The sequence below is a fragment of the Stigmatopora nigra genome, chromosome 3, assembly GCF_051989575.1.
Source record: "Stigmatopora nigra isolate UIUO_SnigA chromosome 3, RoL_Snig_1.1, whole genome shotgun sequence".
Classification (NCBI taxonomy): domain Eukaryota; kingdom Metazoa; phylum Chordata; class Actinopteri; order Syngnathiformes; family Syngnathidae; genus Stigmatopora; species Stigmatopora nigra.
In genome coordinates, this window is record NC_135510.1 from 5,792,158 (window position 1) to 5,812,176 (window position 20,019).

At 37.2% G+C, this 20,019-nt stretch overlaps 1 protein-coding gene across 6 annotated transcripts in view; it reads right to left on the minus strand.

Annotated features, from left to right (window-relative positions):
* The window catches only part of mdga1 (MAM domain containing glycosylphosphatidylinositol anchor 1), a 212,743-nt gene that overhangs the window by 143,574 nt on the left and 49,150 nt on the right, over positions 1–20,019 (minus strand). For all 6 annotated transcript variants that reach the window (XR_013325792.1, XR_013325790.1, XR_013325791.1 and 3 more), the window contains 3 exons: positions 7,447–7,643; positions 6,741–6,873; positions 1,972–2,241 (listed from right to left, as the gene is read on the minus strand). Coding sequence is in view for 3 of the 6 variants with exons in the window: in XM_077712583.1 (XP_077568709.1) it covers positions 1,972–2,241; positions 6,741–6,873; positions 7,447–7,643 (600 nt within the window). In the remaining 3 variants the exon portion in view is untranslated. The remainder of the gene's footprint in view (positions 1–1,971; positions 2,242–6,740; positions 6,874–7,446; positions 7,644–20,019) is intronic.

The window sequence follows — 20,019 nt, forward strand, 5'->3', positions numbered from 1 at the left end:
TAAAACCCCATTCAGGAATAATTACATATAATTATTCAATAAATGATTTTGATTAACCCAAACTTGATGCTAAAGACAAACACACGTGCATACAAATTAAAAAATGTAAGCCTAAAATGCAATGAAAAATGAAAATGTTTTAAGTATGAAAGAAAAATGTGGTACAAATGGTTTGAGGCACGTGGATGATGCAAAATAACTCAAAGCAACACGAAGAGAGGAATAAAGGTTATTAAAGAAAGCGTGAGAGGGGAAGAGTAAACTGCGAGACATAAAAGGAGCCTTGTACAGAAAAAAAAACTGGAAGCCACTGCGAGAGAGGAACAAAATCAAGGACAAAGAGTACCTCTCTCAGTGTCACATTTAATTTTCACTTTCAAAAGCTACATTCTCCCTCGAGATTTCTGCACTGAATACAAAGCAGTTGCACATTTCCCTCCATAAAGGGAAGGGAAAGGCAGCGGCCAATTTAGGCGACTTTGATTTCACTATCTTTAACGTCTGACCAAGGGTGGCGAGTCAGAGTCACGCATAAGGCATTGACCATATGTTTAACATGCTTTGCTGTCTGAAGATAATGTTGTTAGTCCAATACGCATGAATGCTCAGCACTACAGCGTACAGCTTCACACTGCGCTTACGCCTTTTCTGCTTGTGCATTCACACACACAGTCAGCAAATGTGTATGTGTCTCATTTGCTGCCTCGTCACCAGTATTGGTGCGACGATGCGTTCGGGCCCATTAGTTTTACAGGAGAAAGCCATCCCAGCGTACATTGTCTATGGTGTTAGCTAACAGGCCAGACTCGCACTAATTGCTTCCACTTCGCTCCAACTAATTGGAGTGAGTAAAGATGATTAAAGGGAGTAAAAATAGCTGCGGGGTAGAAAGAGTGGAAGGCTACTGTAATAATGGCAGGGGATTGGATAAAAGGGGAATGATTAACCCCTCAGATTCTGACATGATTCTCATCAGTTTTTCATAATGATGGATCAATTGCTCACATGAAAGATATGTATTCAAATGTACCTTGCTTGCACTGTTGGACATTGCAGGATAAATCATTGACATTTTATCTTAAAGAAGTTGAAAGTCAAATTCTTAAGATCTCCTAAGTGATATTAATATTCATACCACAGTTATCTGCTGGGTAAACCAAGTTAAATTAACCCTTTAAAGCCAAATGCACTATAAATAAATGACAGCATATTTAAATTCTTCAAACTCTTGGAACAAAAAGACTACAACATTTCATATATAATTTGTCATAAATGTCTATCCCAAGGGTGTGAGTTGGTTTGCGGGCTGGTTTAACGAGGGCCGGACGATTTTAGATATAATATTTAGATTTGATTTTTTATAGATTGATTAAAAAAACGGATTAAAATCCCTGAATATTCAGTTTGTTATAGATCTAAAACAATGTTTATTTTAGCTTTTTTTGCTATTTTTAGATTTTACAAATTGATTTTTTAACTAAACACACTGAAAAATTGATTAAAAAATAACAATTATTGATTTAAAAGGGAGAAAATCATGAAATTTAGTATACATCTATACTCTTCATTTTAATATGATCCTAAAACAGAAAGTCGTCACTCATCAATTACTTTCCCGGGCCACACAAAATGATGAGATGGGCCAGATTTGGCCCCCGGGCCGCCACTTTGACACACATCCTACTCATCGTACCCTGGCTTTTATAAGGGAAACAAGTATTACATCAAAATCAGGTTTGGCCCTATAGTGTTTATTTTATGAGCAAGTTTGCGGGCAATTCCTAAATTTCTTCTTTAGGGCGATGGACATATTTACTGTCCTTAAACTTAATTTACTTGAGTTCAAACTACTTAACTGACGTTCGGTTCACTGAAATTTTGAATTAAAGAGATTAACTTGACTTGAGTTTGACCTAAAAACTTTTAAAAAATTAGAATAAACATGAAAAAAACGTGTCCATTCATACTTACTACGGACAACTATGTTGATGTTTTTACGAGCAGGGTTTCCCACATTGTTGACAGCAGTGCAGTTATAGAAGCCAGCGTCTGTTGGTGTGACGCCCCTCAGAGTCAGCTGGGACCCGCGAACCTTGGCGTTGAGAGGTAGGGGTCCAGGGTAACGGGACCATATCACAGTAGGTGTTGGGAAACCCGCCGTCACCTCGCAATTGATCACCACATCCTGCCCAGGATCTGCCACCACCGTGTCAATGACAGACAGCCGGATCATCGGCGGAGCTGCGAAAAGACGCAGCAAGTGAGCTGTTAGGTTAAACTTGAACTTCATATATAATGAATGATGTGATGATGAAACCTGCAGAAATTAAAATACTAATGAGGTTACCTTTAATACTTCAATAGGTGAAAGGTGTTTCTCGCTGGGATTGCATTGCGGTTGCAGCATTCAAATGGATTGATCTCAATATCGCTTTAGATTTAACTGAAACTTCTGCTGTGGTGGTTTAGCTCTTGGAAAATCCCAGTTTAACAAGCAATAATTATTTGGTATTATGTTGTTAGTTTCAGGTATTTTCTTGCGAATGTTGAGCCTTTTTGCTTGCGTGTGGACTAGTGGCGGGTATATTATAAACCAATTCAACATTTACGATGCTGATTAATGAGTTGTAAAGCATTTATTATTGTAGGTGCTGTAACAAATTGAAGAGGAAACAATTGTCTAAAACTTCCCAAAACCCAAGATAACAATAATTCCAAATGACATTAGGCAATCTTGTTTTGTCTATTTCAAATGAAAGGGACTAATAACGTTGTTTAGCTTGCAATTTGACCTTGTACTCGACCAAAAATAACAAAAAAACATCATGGCTTAAAAGCAGATTTTAGGTTTCCACCAAATTGAAATAATTGTAATCCTCTTTTTAGCACTGAAGCACACAATTTCTCTAATAGCATTTTGTTTTTTGGTAGAGCCAACCAAGCAATGGTTTAAAAAGACTGCAATCACCTAAATTAAAGCACTGAACGTTAGACATAGACCAAAAATAATCTACTTTTAGAGCTGCATGTTTCCTCTTTAAACCAGAATACACACAAAAGCTTTTATGTGGACTCACAAGGGCACAGCATCATAATTTCAGCTACAATCCTTACCAATAGTTTGTAAAAACTGACAGCAAATCGACTGGAATAAGTATCTTAGTGTGTGCATATTGAATCACCTTATAACATTTAAACTGTCGGTCTTAAGAGAAATTGGTGATACCTTGTACTTCCAAATTTATTCTAACTTGGTCATTTATGATGTACAAGCTTTGTTATATTAAATGTATTTGAACGATTCATCATTGAAACTTTTTATTGCATTTTGATGGCACTCAAAGTACTTTTGGAGGATGCCCATTAGGATACAGCTACAAAAATCAGTTTTCACCGTTTACTTTAAAAATTGGCATCCATTGCTGTTTGACATATTTCCTAGACTGGAGAAAGAGGGGCAATTGAGGAAACATTTGCAAGCTTCGACCTTAAAATGTCCCAGTCAAAAAGTAAATGAAAAACATGGCTGACGGCCCACGATAAGGTACAATTTGCTTTGTTTGTGAATTGATCGTTTGACTTTCAGCAGCAATCCGGACAACAAACAAAATCTTTTTGGCAGCAGACCATTTTACTGAATAGCTCATTTTATCTATCCAGCCTTTCCATGTACCTGAACTCTTAAAATCTGATTTGCTACTAATGGATTGATTGTACTTTTTCTTACCTGCGTTTAAATACGTCCAAATTCTCTCTCTTTGGAATTACGAATACCATATTTTCATAACTATCAGCCGCACTTAAAAGTCCTAAATTTTCTCCAAAATAGACAGTGAGCCTTATAATCCAGTGCGCCTTAAATATGGAAAAAAACAGAAAACCAAAAACGAAAAACCACCACTGTCGGATATTAAAAAAAGACAAATGCCTGAACTAAAACAATACTGTTAAATATGCAGATGCCATCTTAGTTTACAAAATCTTCCATCATATAGCTCCTCCCCAACTGCAAGATTTTATACAAAAAAATCCAAAACATCAACAATGGATGGCTCTAGAGGTGATTGTGTAGTGAGTGCTTCATACCTGGAAGTCAATAGCAATTAACGTATTTTCACGACTATAAGGCGCACTTAAGTCTTACATTTTCTCCAAAATAGACAGTGCCCGTTATAATACAGTGCGCCTTATATATGGAAAAATGTCATTCATTGAGGGTGCGCCTTATAATGTGGTGCGCCTTATAGTCGTGAAAATACGGCACTGCCTAAATGCTTGAGTATACCAGCACGTCGTTTTATTGTATGCAATTACAGCAAATTGGGATCATTTCTGCTTAAAGAAGGATAACCCTTTGTTGAAAATTGCTAACGCACACACATGAGCACGCATTAATAGCCCCACAGGATTTTACAGCTTCGGACTAAATTTGAGCAGACGCAGCTTGCCAGTAAATCCCAAAGATAGGAGAGTTTATTCAGCCCTTCATCGATTAGTTCAACTCCTTCTACACTATACCTTCCGCGTAATGTGTCAGTTGTACAAGTGTGCAATAAATATGATTCAATCAATGGCTAGTAAATCTTGTGTGTGTGTGTGTGCTGTGTAAACTGAGCACTGACAGTCGAACTGTAGTAATTCAAGACGTCTAAGAATAGCGTATACGACTCGGATATTGTTTGTCTTTAATGTAAAAGAGTGAAAGAAAGGCAAAGCACTGGAGAAAATGTTATTGGCTCATGATATGAAATGTTCTTTAAATAATATTTTTAACGTCAAATTGTCGACCATACTTCTTGATAACATAAGCAGTCACGTTGTAGATCAGGGCTAGGGAACCTTTTTGAAAAAGAGCCATAAACAATTTCTATTTTCAAATGTTATACCTTATGAGCCATATTGACAATTTAAAAGTCAAAATACATGAAATTTTGCAGTCATTTTATCACTTTTAAAGTAGAAAAAGTCTCAGAATTCCTTTGACAATGTTGTTACGCTGTTGCTAATCAATGAATATCAATGAGTTCAATCCGTATCAATGAAATCAATGACACAGTTCCGACGTGATGTTCCTATTGGTGCGTTCAGGAGTCTCACCACTGGTTTCCATATTTTAGCTCCGAGCTATATGCACCCATCATAATAGCCACATGTGGCTCCCGAGCCATATGTTCCCTACCCCTGTTGTAGATGGTCACTGCATGCTCATTGGTCGAACAGAACTCATTTTTACTGACAAAAAAGTCCAAATATGGTGGGGAGAAAAGCAAATGTGGGAGTGAAGAGATAAGTGAATCAAGAAGAAGTGGGGATTTGAGAATTACAGCTTCAATTTCCTGGGGATGTGTGGGTGTTGGCAACAGTGGGATCAGGCGTCACTCATCACCAAACTAATGAGATTTGTGTGCGACACCACACTTTACAAGCAGGTAACAAATGTTTCCATCTTCAACACAAGTTCCCTCCCAACTCGACTCTCCATTTTCCCTCAGTCATGTTGTCAGCACTTTACGTAGTTGTTCTTTGCACATTAGGCTTTTTTTTTGTGCACTCCAGCCACAGTACTAGGTACCCTTGCACAATATGATAGGCTCCGATAACACCGCCTCATAAAACGAGGCTGCGTTTCGAAGATAACCAGGCTCAATGTTTATTGGTACTTACTTACAGAGTGACATCAGTTTAACAGGCCAGTTAAAACCCTTACATACTCATAAAGAAAATTGAAAGTGATGAAGTGGTGCGTATAATGTAAGGACTAAAAACAATATACCGTATTGTCACGACTATAAGGCGCACTTAAATCTTAAATTTTCTCCAAAATAGACATTGCGCCTTATAATCCAGTGCACCTTATAAATGGAAAAAACAGAAAACCAAAAACCACCACTGTCGGATATTAAAAAAACACAAACACCTGAACTGAAACAATAGTTAAATATGCAGATGCCATCTTAGTTTACAAAATCTTCTATCATATAGCTCCTCCCCCACTGCAAGATTTTATACACAAAAAAAAGTCTTAAATTTTCTCCAAAATAGTCAGTGCGCCTTATAATACAGGGCGCCTTATAATACAGTGCGCCTTATATATGGAAAAAATGTCATTCATTGAGGGTGCGCCTTATAGTCGTGAAAATACGGTGGGTTGATTTTTTCTAGAGACAACTACAAGCACTGAGTAATCATGTTTACTTTTCACCTCAATTTTGTTCATGACATTAAATATGTAGTCCCTAAATTACAATGAACCCGTGTTTCCATGACTTTTGCCTCCTTTCTAACTTCAAGTGTAGAGAAAAGATTGGAGTCAGGTTTCCTCTCGCAGTCTATCAGTTTGATCATAACGAGGCTGACAGAGCTGTCAATGGCAATGTTGTTGCGAGTGAGAGAGTTGCCGGGCAGCAGTGTGGAGATAGATGGAGTGCTACGGACTGAATCCGAGATAACAGGCAACCTGACAACTGAATTGCAACTGACAGGCCAGCGACGCCGTTAAAACAAGACGGCCTGACAATTGGGCGCACCGAAGGCAGACGAGAGAAGAGAGATGGGCTAAATTTGAGAGGAAAGTCAAAAGGCAGAGTAACAACCATCAAATTAGGAGCAGAGAGAGGAATACAAGGTTGAAACCTAAACGGACGGATGTGAGATGTGAGAGCGAGAGAAGGAGAGAGAGAGAAATGTGTGCAACAATAACATCAGCTCAGACTATGTTTGGTGCTTGTATTTTTACTTACATGTGTTGTTTGTGAGCCTGAAGGTGACCGACTTGTCTTCAATGTTACACACATTACGGACTGACACCTGACAAGTGTAATCGGCAAAATCCTTTGTTCTCAGGTTTTTCAGCTTCAGGACCTTGGTCTCACCCTGAATTGGACAAGAACAAACATTTGGAATAGGAACAAAAATAACATTACTGATGAAAAGACCAATCTTTTGGCTTCTCTTAAATGTCGTCTTAAAAATCCCTTTTTTACGAGTCATGTACAGATAAAATAACGCAAAAATCTCTCGATTATTTCCACAGAACGATTAGAAAGCCTCAGTGATGGCAGATCAGTTTTCTCACTATGTTCCCAACTGTTTCAGAACCCATGTGTGCGATTCTGTATAAGAATCATTTAAATCAATTTTTCAGCCCGCCTGACCAATGTTGTACTCTGCTACCAGGACAATTGAACTCCAGGGAGACCGCTTCGGGTTGACTGATGCTCTGATAAAAGAAGTCGAAAGGAACCATTGTTCTCGCCCTTTTAGACCGAGGATAGTTAAAGAGCTGTTTTGCAACTTACTCAAAAAAAAAAACAGTACACTATAGCTAGCTTGTGTCAATTATCGATGCCAAAGACCTTTTATTGAAACAAAAAGCCAGTTAAGGAATGAGATTTGCTCTGTTAGCCCTTGAAATAAGAATATATTTGGAGGTAGCAGGTTCTCTACCTGAGTATAAAGTGGCTCATAGATGTCCACGCCATTGTCTTTGCTCTGTTCAATGAGCGTGTTTGCCCGTTTCCAGATGAAGCGAGCAGGTGGGTTGGAGTTGACAGTGCACCGGAGGAACACAGTCTTCTCTTGGTAATAACTGCCTCGCACATCACTGATGGTCTGGTGGACAGTCAGAACTGGTATATCCAAGTCTGGAAAATAGATAGAAAACACATTAAATGGGAAAAGTACCATTTCAATGCATATTCTCACAGTAAAAAAAAACAACCTCTGATCTACAGAGTGGTTGCAATTTCCTTTGCGGGCTCAAATATGGGCCCCCTCAGGACTTGCCATCTCTCAGAGTCTTTGCCACTGTCACTATTCATCAGCAACAAACTGTCGCTAGCCTCTCTTCTCACTCCATGCTGACGCATTTACAGTAAGGTACAGTATGTGCATGTATAATTCAGCTACTGAACTAGAGCCATGTGTTCATCAAAACTGATGGCAATCCACTATGCATGAGTCTGTTCAGTTCAAAAAGTGATCTGTCCGAGTTGTAGGCAAATCCGGCATGTCACAGCATTGTACTACTGGATGCTTTGAGGTTCTTGATGATTAAGTTTAAAACCCTAAACCATTAACTACACTGAGCTTTTAGGCAAAATGTAATGTAGCAACACCCGGTATTAGCACGGAACGCTGTTCAGATAATATTAGGATCAACTGGCATAGAAGATGTGTCTTCCTACGAAGTCAACCAAAAAGTTCAAATTTAAAACCTTAGCATGGTGTGCTGCAAGTGACTCAGCTAAGCTGCTTACCACTAATACATCTCTCATTCTAAAGTTGCTCTCGATCTGTTTGGGAGAAATGATTTCTTGAACACTGAAGTGTTCACCTGTTTTCTACCCCACTTTCATCTAATCGTGGACGTCCTCGTTCCAATAACGATAACAAGCCGCTCGCGACAAAAGGCTCGACGGGAGGTGACACGGCGAGGCGGCAACCTGGCAGTGTGTGAAGCAATGCCAGGAACTGGCCTTCAAAAGCTGGCCGCTCATCAAAAGTATCTGCATGCTTCATCTTGGCATTGCAAAGATGTGACTGTGTCTGAAGGAAATCTGGCAAAAATAGCAGGAATCAACACATTCAATTTTGTTGACTTGATTTTGAGGATTGTGCTCAAAAACAGCAATTTTGTGTCCTTGCCTGATAGATTATTTGCTGTGGTGTTAGACGTGAATATCTAGTAGAAGCATGTGTGGCGGTGTGACAGAAAGTATAAGAGTGTTGTCATTCTATTTGTGGGAGATTGAGAGAAGTACTAAAAAAAATGTAGAGAAGGGTGAGGGATTCTCAAGGAAATGTCATAATGGGCATAAAGTTCAGGTGAGGTATGAGAAGAACATAAATGAATCTCCCACAATATAAATTATGCTTTGGAGAATATTAGCAAGCTGTGCTTTTTTTGTAGCAGGGCTGGATAACTTCCAGATGAAGAACAAGTATCAAAAATATATTAGCACAATATCAGAGATCATCTATATAGTATTTAATTGGCCATCTGTATTTGCAAACAGACTGGTTTCAAAGATCTTTAAGCATCCCTCAAAAGGAATCTAATGTAGATGGTTGTCAAGTGGGCTATTATACTCCATAGCACACAAACAAAATGCAGTGTGCACTAGAATACAAAATATATTTCATTGTCAAGCAGCTGCTATCTTAATGCTTATGCACATACACTAAGACATGCAGCGTTTCACACTCAATGCGGGAAATAGACTCATGTTGGTGGCACACAAGATGGCTAAACCATACTCTATACCACAGACTATTCTGTTACAAAAATAGAACAGAAAATAATTTCCAAATAAAATTTTAACAAATATTTTTGTCAGTCAAAATAGAGTATACTTGACGTTTACTTTCACATGGCAAGTGTATTGTCAAGTGTAGAGTCCCAAGGTAAATTGGGCTTTGGGTGGTTGTGTGGCGTGAGTAAACAGAGATGCAAGCTGAAACGGCAAGTATAAAGAAAAACTATATGAAACTTTAATAAGGCATTTCCCCACAGTCTTTCTTTTCACACACACACACACACACACACAGCTTAGATCAGTTCCACTTCACATTCTTTTGTCAGCCACATTGCTTGGTGTACATCTGTTTACCATCTTAGATCATTTAAAATCAAAGACCACTCACTCTTGAAGCCCCATATACCCACTTAAGAGTACAACACTCTAAACATGGAGTTGAAATCAAACTTCAAAACATGCCTTTGTTTGTTTGTCCACATAAACACAAACATTCTGCCAATCTGAAAGCCCACTTTCATCAAGATGGACAGATTCTGTTCATATGTGCAATGAAAACAATATTTTCAAAACATGCTGAACATCATTCAAATGTGTGTTCTAAAAGTTATTTCTGAAAAATGCAAGGATATGTTCCCAATTGGTGCTAAAAAAAATGAATATGCAAAATGTGTACGTGTGAAGCACACCATTTTTTCTTTTCACCACCATAGAAACATTAGTTAATAAGTCATAATTCAAAGATGAACATAGCAAAAGCTCCAATTATAACAAAAAAATAAATAAACTACATAAGTGCGGTCTAAAGTTCAGTTAAACTGGGCAAACTGACAATGGTCACATTTCAGCACCATGGACAGCGCCAACCATCCAATTCATTTGGACAACGCTAGCCAATGAGTGAATTGAGTGCCCAAGAAAATCAGAAGTCAGTTTATTGGCACAACACGCCATCCTCTTATACAAGAAGATCCACGTCAGTAATTTCCTTAGCATTCAGAGAGAGCTTTTGTAACAAGCCAACTGTGTTTTTATAACAAGTTGACCTCTGCTCACCAATCACCCCCCGCCCCTCCCTTGTATGAGGACAGCACCACAAGCCTCCAAATCCTCTTTGATTTCCAATATCATGTCAAGTTCCCTAATAGCGCTCTGGGAGTGGATAGCCATTAGAGGAGTAAAGAGAAGATGACAGGCTCAATTGAGTGTGAGCGTGTCACAGAAGAGAATTAGACCCGGTGTTCGCACACACTAGTGTGCGTGTGTGTGGTGAGGAGTGATTATATCACGCAAATGTTTAGTTGCTGTCGTCGCATGGAGCCACAAATGAACTTCTGTGAGTAAACAGTTCAAAGTGTACCGATTCAGTCAAGGTCAGGGCACGATTCATTTCAATAAATTTGCACTCTAAAAAGATGGATAAACTATACTTATGATGCAAAAATATTGCAATACTTAATGGAGAGCTAGTTTTAAGTAAAGACTGGTACTTTTTGGGTGTTATGTGCGTTGCAAGTGTGGTGCTAAATGTTTTTAATGGCAGCCAGCTGTCGTTTTTGCAGTAAAGAGTGGATTATGACACTTGATTTGCTACACTGTATTAGCACAAAAAGCTTGGTGATATAACTAACATGGGTAAAATACCCCAAATATTGCTTTGTCTGCAATATGTAACAAATAACTATTCGTTTAATCAGCATTTTATTGTATTTTATAATAATCATGTCAAAACGCATCTCTTGCAGGTAAATGAAGAATAAATCATCATAATTAAACGCACGAAGCCGTTTTTTTCATCAATATTTCAGATTTTTGCAGTTGCAAAAGTGTCTAAAAAGTAATTTTTAGAAGAATAATTGTGGAAAAAATGATTAATCTGTCATTCCTCAGAAGACCAATGCCAGTGATTCTTGGTAATGTGAACAAACCGCAACTAAAATACAGTAAAACTTTTTCCTATACATAAACGGCCATTCACAAATTGTACATGACCCTGATTTAGCCCACAACGCAGTTTTCCCACACCTAATGAAAACAGTGTTCAGACAGCTAAGATGATAACGGAAAACCATGTTACTTTCAGCTAAATAGCAGTTAAATATATTATTTTTCCCCTCACAAAATACATTATTATGCATTTCTGACCACATGGACAAAGCTGACACATGATCACTGAAACTTTCATATGCACACAACCAGATGCAAAAAAAAAAAAAAATGATGCAGAAGACCGCCTGAAGCGAGGCAGACTAGCCATTTGATCCAGCTTCGCGCCTCGTCAATTATTCAGCATCCTTTGCATAGACATAGTGCTAAAGAGGCCATGAAACATGCACAAAGCCCCAGTTAGAAAATAACAAGACCAACGCCTCTAATTAAAAATGAAAAGGGGAACAGTAAAAAATTGTATCGTATTGATTATCAATTCCTCATACGCCTCCCATTTTATTATTAAAAAAAATAGAGCAAGAAGAATTTGGATTATCTTTGCTCATCTTGGCATATGATCGATATTTAGGTACATATTTTAAATTGTTACCCCTTATTTGAACAATTTTTCCTTGAACATATGGTAGAGTATAGCAATGTGTAATGGCTAAAAATATGTATCGCAATTTACCATTTTATTGCCAGGCAAAGTCAATACGGCATCACAAGCTATGTAAATTGATGCATTTGAAAGAGAAACATACAAATGCAAATAAGGAAACATCATGGTCACCACCAAGCTGCCATGTTTTAAAATTATAACAAAATAATAAAAGCCAAGACTAGACAATACATACATTATTTTTTCACATCCCTTATCTTGATAATGCATATTTGCCAAAGGCTATAATTACCATATTACTTAAAACTGAGTTACTCTATTCCGTATATCATAACGACCTGAACTTTAAAGGAACGTACAATACTTAGTGTGAAAGATGCTTTCCTAAAATATTAAGTATGCAAATTGTGCATTTCCTAAACCTCTAGAGAAAGTAATGTTTACTTATATCATGTTATGCACATTGGCAAAAGGGTATGATTGATATCAGAAAGAAGGCAATCCAATGTGGGACTTACTCACATTTGATTTAACTTAAAAAGTACTGGCATTTTAAAATGTCTACCTATACTGACTATGGCCACTTTTAGTAAATAATGGCTTTTATGGATGTTTTTCTTGACTTACACAGCAAAAGAATTAGATTTTGAGCATTTTCAGTTCGTTCAACACAAGTTTTTACCACTACTCAAAGTGTTTTAGCTTAAATAATTAAAACATACAAATAAAAACAGGATTAGGCCTGTTGTGTTACTGTGGAGTTATTGCATAAGATTCATGTACACGCTGCTCTTCACTCAGACATAAAGAATCTTTAGCCAATGCAAAAAAAGACATTGCATCATTTAACAGATGGGCTGTGTTCACAAAAAGTTTTTCTGAAGCATATAAAAAAAATACAAACTAAACAGTTTTGAACTTTAAAGTCTAAAAAAAAAACCTTGTATAACATCTGCTTCTTGAAACGCAAAATTCTACCTAAAGTACAAAAAAATGGCTGTTAAAAATCGGTTCCAATTACTAGACTGAACTTAGAAACTCTGCCCATTTTTCCATAGCAACAAGTTTGTCAAATCAACACTTGACAAAGAAAACAAATATTTATTAACTCTATAAAATAGAAATTGCAGCAAGATGGATCTTTTCCTTGCCAAAAATCCATCTTATCACAAACTCAACATACCTTACTTATCCCTTAATTGTGCTTCTCGGGCATTCCTTTGAAAGTTAATAACACACCTGTGATGGTTCTAGCCGGTTTTCCCCAAACTGATTTATATGTGAGGGTGCGGGCAAGAAGCCAGCTAGCCACCACAATCTCAGCTCACAGAAGCCAGAAAGTGCCGAGCAAAGCGAGACCACTCTTAACAAAATGTAACACCTTGGATTTGGTGTCCTGCATGCGTCTTAGAGCCATTCATTTCAACTTTGGGTGTATTGGAGTGCATTTGACCACAAATGTTCTATCCCAAAGTCCTATGCTGAGATGTAAGACGGCATAGGTCAGACATGGGCAAACTACGGCTTGCGAGCCACATACTTGTCTGTAAAAATGAAATAAAACTGGGATTTTATGATATACTGCAATATTGACTTAAGATGCTTCACATTTCTGAAGTATAAAAACAGAGTGGTCATTATCTATGCCTTACTGGTATAATACACTGCCATTCAATATTATAGATTGTTGTCTAAAACAAGAAAGTTAATATCTCGGGTTACATAATACTTTGATCGTCTGTAACATATATATGAGGTAATATTTCTGGACCAGATCGTCACCTGAGAATTATTATTATAATATTTCTGAAGGATAATGATACTGCAATGCAGCATTAATATAACATAATACTGAAGGCATCTGCAGTACGTTTTATTGCAGCATCTACTAAGTAACAAGATGCAGTTTAACTGTACTATAAGAAAACAGACAAACCAAAAAATGGCAAGTTTAAAGTAATTCACATCTTTTTTACAAAGGTAATTGAACAAACACGTTGACCCATAAGCAGGGGAGATAGTTGGATACAAAGTCTAAGAAGAAATACTGATAAGAAAACAGTTTTTCTCCGGGATATTTCAACATGAGACAATGTAATCATAATTTACCAAATATGACTAACAAAGCAACTCATTAAATGAATAACTGAGCCTAGCAGACATCATTTTTGGTCTCTAATACTGCATTGTTGTCCGTTTTTTCAGAATGTGTTGTTTTTGCATCTATACTTTTATTTTGTTCCTACTTAGATCATTTTCTAATATTTCAGCGTTACAAAAGCGGGACCAAATATTAGAAAGACTTCTATCTCACTGCCTTAATATAACTCCACTGAATACTAAAGGCAGACATTCCCACCAGGAGGACACTATTCATATATCATCCGTGACTTTGTTCCTGGTATATTTCTCTACCCTTTTTTTTATACTTGGATATTTTTTTTTTGGTGTCTCATGGCCTTCTAATCCTCCAATCTCTACACCCCCCACCCCTTCTCCCCCCATCCTATTTCAATTTTTCTATCTGTGAGAATGCCCTAAGGCAACTCCCATACTTTATAGCGCTGCCTTCATTGCTCAGCCCCGCTGCAGCTGGTCATAAACGAAACATTGAAGATGTGGTGGGAAGCAGGCTTGCGTACAAGAAAGGAAGGAATTAGGGAAAAGGAGTGGGATGGAATGGGATGGGTCAAAATCCATACAATGAGTCAATTGTGAGGGCAATAAGAGAGGATGGATATGTAGCTGGAGACCTCGTATGAGCATTAAGCCAGCACTTTAAGAAAGAGACGTTGAGTTATAAAAATCTGAGTTGTGTGTGATTGGAGATTTGGATGGAATAAAAAAAAGTCAATGCCATTAAAATAATATTTCAATTGTCATGGCCTTATTGCCAAAAGAATTATTAATGAATAATGATGTTGCCCAGCGTGGTCTTTGACTTGAGGGCTAATTTCAACAATTTTGCTACATTTGAAGTTGGCCAAAATGATTAAAGAAACAAATGTCCATTATTGCTGCTTGGTTTCTATCTAATAGCAAGTAGTGCGGATTAGTAGTGCAGGATGAAATGAAGCAAAGTTCCTTCAACGACAATTTTGGGATACACTTGTTTTCTTATTGATTGCTAAATGATAGTTTTTTACCATAGAATGAATACAATCAATCAATATTGAGGCAAAAAAAAATCATCCCCTCCCACTTCATTATTTTTTACTCTTTAAACTATACACAAAATATTATACCACTGCTCATAGAATGAGTACAGAGGAAAAAACTAAAAGGAGCAGCCCATTGGAGTCCTTATTGAACCGTTTACTCTCTGTTTCTCTATAATCCAAATACAGGTGGCCTCGTGGAGGCAAATTAACATTGATTGCCTTTTTGGAATGAAACTTGGCAGAGGTCTTAATTCTCCAAGGACCTATTTTAATTCTAAATTAGCATACATAGGTATTGTTAAAATTACAACAAAATAAAGAGAATGTGGTTAGCATTTAAGAAAAATGTGTAATTGCGCCAATATAGCACGTTTTAATTACCACAATTTAATGTTAATCTATTTGAAATCGATATTTAAAAAGCAAAAAAAAGGGCAAAACAGTATATCAATATTTTGCATGTACTTTGGTCCTTTGTTTTCATTTGACAATGAATGAAAGGTTGTGAAGTGACAAAGTGTAGTACAAATGTACATGTTAATTGTCATATTAAACATATGTCTGGAAAGCAATGGCACGCTGTGATTTGTACTCGTCATTGCCATCTGTTCATCCATCTGTCGGACAAGACAAAACTATGCAACTTCTTCGTCTACACATTTGATGTCTGTCATACAATTTGTTCTAACATGCAAAGTCAGAATTTAGATGAATTATTAAACAAGACAAAATCATTCAACAGACATTAATGTCCTGATGGTTTATACTCATTTATACCAATGAGTTGATTTAACTCTTCAAACATAAAATAGACAAGCGTTTACCTTTAGCACCTTCATGTCATGCTTTATAGGGGAAATGACACCACGCTAATTACAAGTGTGACTGCACAAGCTGTTAAAAAGCTGCTCACATGCAGCCTTCACATATTAATCACCAGTTTTCAATAGACAATGGTGATATACTTCAGGCTGTAGTGAATACATACTGTCGTTCACTCGTTAGTGAGAAGGTTAGGTTAGAATTTTATTTCATCGAATTTGTTTAAAAGAAAATTTTCTTCAAGTTTTTTTTGACCACTCTAGGTGTTTCTCGCACTAAAAAAAGGGCACAACAACACTTAAGTACTATGTATCTTAATGTGACAAGGAGTTATGCTGAAGGCAAGAACGAATCAATGATGCATTCTTGACAAGCTGCCAGACATATCCCTGAGAGAAATGTGCAAAGTTCCAATGCACCCTGAAGAACAGAGAATAAAAAATAAAAAAATAAATAAATAAATAAAAATGATCCAGACTCATCCAGAAAAAATAATCCTACATCCTATGACTGTTCCTTTTCATAATATAACGCTTCTTTTTAAAAAATAAAATAGACATAGAACTATAAATAACTGAACTTTTATCCTACCATTCATATGTTTTTCCTCCCTAGGGTTGTGTATAAGGTAGATATCTACCCGGCTACTGCTGCACTAAACTTAAGTATAAAGCAAGAATTTCTATTTATTAAAATTGATACAATGATTCAAAATCATCATGTTTCCGCTACACATCATTACAATACTACTTTGGCTATGTTGGCCTTAAAAAAAAATTCCAAAGCAATAGACAGGAAAGAGAAACTCAGGTTCAGAAGGCCACTCCCCTCAAGATAGCATTAACTTGTAGATCTATTCGATTAGATAACCTGCAATGAACTCAGGTAAAGAAGAGCGCCGTAGGCTTCTGATCATTATACAGATGCATTCCGACAGTCGGTTCATTAAAAGAGCATGAGTCTGGCCAATAGTTTCTGCATGTGCGCTCCATTTACAGTGCTACACATCATGAGTGTTTTTACACAGCTATTCTTCAAATCCTTCAATTCTCTTTGAGCCTTTTTAAATGCACTTCATCCAATCTATGGTCTGTTGGTTTGAGTTTGTCTTTGTGCTCACTGGAAACATTTGGAAAGAAGACATTACACAACATACAGTAGCCAAAGCTGGGTATCATGCACAAGTAAGATTATATTATTGGTCTTAGTCAGCGGGTAAATATGGTAAAGAAGAAATAAACCTTGCAAACATGGTCCAGGAGTAAAAAAACAAGTGCCTTGAAAAACTTTGCTTGAGAGTAATTGTGTTTATTTTCACACCTATTGCTTCAAGATGCCCGCAAAGCTTTTAAATTGTAAGGTTTTAAATAATTCATTTTCTCACCAAGTGGATAAAGTGATGAGACATTAAAGCTGAATGTCACAAGAGAAAGAAATACCCCGCCAGACGTTTCATCCGACTGAGCTTAAATTTCAAAGATGAACTTAATCAAAAAAAATATGTATTCATGAGGAAAAAGGACAATAGCTAGTGCACCTTTTCATATCGACCGCCTATCCATATCTACAGTTTTTTTTGGTTGTTAAGTTGAAAAAAAAGAAGGAAAAGGTGGCAAAGCAGGATTAAATTAGATTTGATAGAAAAAGAGACATTTTCTTATAAGAATAGTCCTTCTCTTATGACTGCTGCATACTGATGACCCGTTTTAACTATTAATTTTACATACTGAGGAGTAAAATAAACTTTTTCTTCACAAACTGAAACTTCGGAAACTCATTAAAAAAGCTGTTTATGACCAAATGGTATGGATGCATATATTATAAGCAATATAAGCATCAACTAAATAAGATCTTGACTTTATAATGACTTCCAGTTTAATGTTTCAACAGTAAAGTAAATAAGTATCATATTTTCTGCATTCTATATTAAACGAATTTGATTTTCTCAAAAGCCGTCAATCACCCAAGGAACACTGACAACCTTTATGTTTCTGTTACAAACCATAACAACCACACTTCTGTTGGCCTTGGCTCGAGTTGTATGGTTGTTTATTCACACTTTTCTATTCTGCACACCTTCTGGCCAAAACACAGCAATGTACTTGTGAGAAAAGCCCAGGGATGTTTGCACATCACCAACAGTATCACACTCAATGGGGGCAACAAGACACTTTTGCCTGATGGATGAAGCAGTGACACAACAAAGATAGCGTGCTCCAAATCTATGCTTTGGTCACACATTGAGGGTCGTATGTCTTTTAAATAGACCATAATTGTCACTCTTGCATGCCCTTTCATCAGAATGTGATCAGACACAAAAGTGGTAATGCAATGTGTCACGACCATGTATAAGAAAACTATTTAAGCCATATAGATAATGAATAAACCAATCCTCCCAGTACCAAAATAAAATAACCAGTGCACAGTTGCTCATTTCACAGTGAGAAAGGAATCCAGACACATTTAAATGTCGCTCAATGCAATTTCAGATTGAAAAAAAATACAAAGAAAAATATATTAAGAGTGATTAACAGACTAATCCAGAAAAGATGGATTCAAATCAACAGAAAAGGGCTATAATGATTTAAACCAACAAGTTATAATAATAACAAAGCAAAGAGCAGCAACTCTGCAAAAAACTCAGGTAAAACTAAAAGCAGAGGCACTGGACAGGGATTATGAGGGTATTTAATCCTTAACAAGACAGAGATGAGCCTTAATATTTAAAAGCACGGGAAGCAAAACCAGCACAGAAGAGTTCAACAAAGTTCCATTAAAAAGATGAAAAACAAAGAGAAAGAGGGGAGACAGTCCCCCGCGAGAAGAGGCGTGTGGCGGCCCACACAATTCACTTTGGAAAGTGCAAACAGGAGGAAATCAATTCAACAGCGAATAAAACATTACACACTAGGCAAGAGGGCGATTCGCTCCTACGAAGAACAAGTGGAAAACACATTGGAAAAGATGACTGACATCAAGTGCCACGGGAGATGAGCTACCGTGCAACTCGGCCCAATGGTTCACCTGTAGTTTTAAGCCTCTAACCTGCGGAAAGGTTAAGGTATCTTTCCAGATGTTCTTCTTCTTTTTAAGACAGTGTGCTTGCCCGTTTGAAAGCATTATGTGTCACTTTAGGTTCTTCATGCTTCAGCTAGGCTATGTCCAAAGGCCCAACAGAGAGTCTGCTAACGTCAGTGCTTTCCACCTAAGGGTTTCGGCCACCTTGTCTACATCCTCTCAAGCATGCCCGTTGTGGGGTCCGGGCCAGGAGTGGAGTCATACCAGGATTAGGCAAACCCAGTGGCAACTGTTGACATGATAATGTCAAAGTACTTTGTCCAAGTCCTTTAGACTGGTACTTTCAATTTCAATTATTTCCATGACAACATTTTTAACTCTTTACTCGTATACCAATACTGAACTAACTATAAACTACGACCGTTCAGTTTTTTCGACTTACAATCTAGAGGTGAGATTAACCGATGTAAGGGTCTTTGCGTGTACACCCTTAGAATATACCTAACAAATTTAATTCTGATCTGTCCACAAACAACAGAAAATGTCAATTCCACATTTTATCCATACACCTGATGCCCCCTGATAGATGAGGGAAAATAGATCATTTGAAACTTGACCCAGACACTTTCTGTGAGGTCACAAAAGGAGAACATGTAGTTCTACAGACCCACACAAGGATCATTATCATCATCCAAAAATAAAGAAGACTGAACAATTGAATTAATGAGTAAGAAGAATGTTCAGACTGACATTGAATTAGCAGTATTTTTTTCCATGAAATTGGTTCCAGTGACTCACCCTGCTTTTCATATAGCTATGAGTAGTTTTCTTAGTTATCAGAGTTATTACCATACAATGTCCTAATAAATGCTCAGCAAAGTTCTAACCGCCACAAACTATGCATCTAAATGAATACACCTTCAGTAAATTCTGACACAAACAGCATGTGTGTCAAAATTGTCAATGTGTCCACTACAGGATGTAGTCCGAACAAAACCTAGTAATAAAGTCACCTTAAAACCACGGTTTACTCAAGCGTCATATGCCATACAGTAAATTGTTCATTAAGCTGTCACCATATTCAATGTGATGGAGTTGGCATTCAATTAAAACTCTCTACATGACTAAGTAGGACATTCTGGATTGACAGAAATGAATAGAACATAGCCAAGGAGGCATTTGGGAAATATCATTGGGTTCATCAATTCTG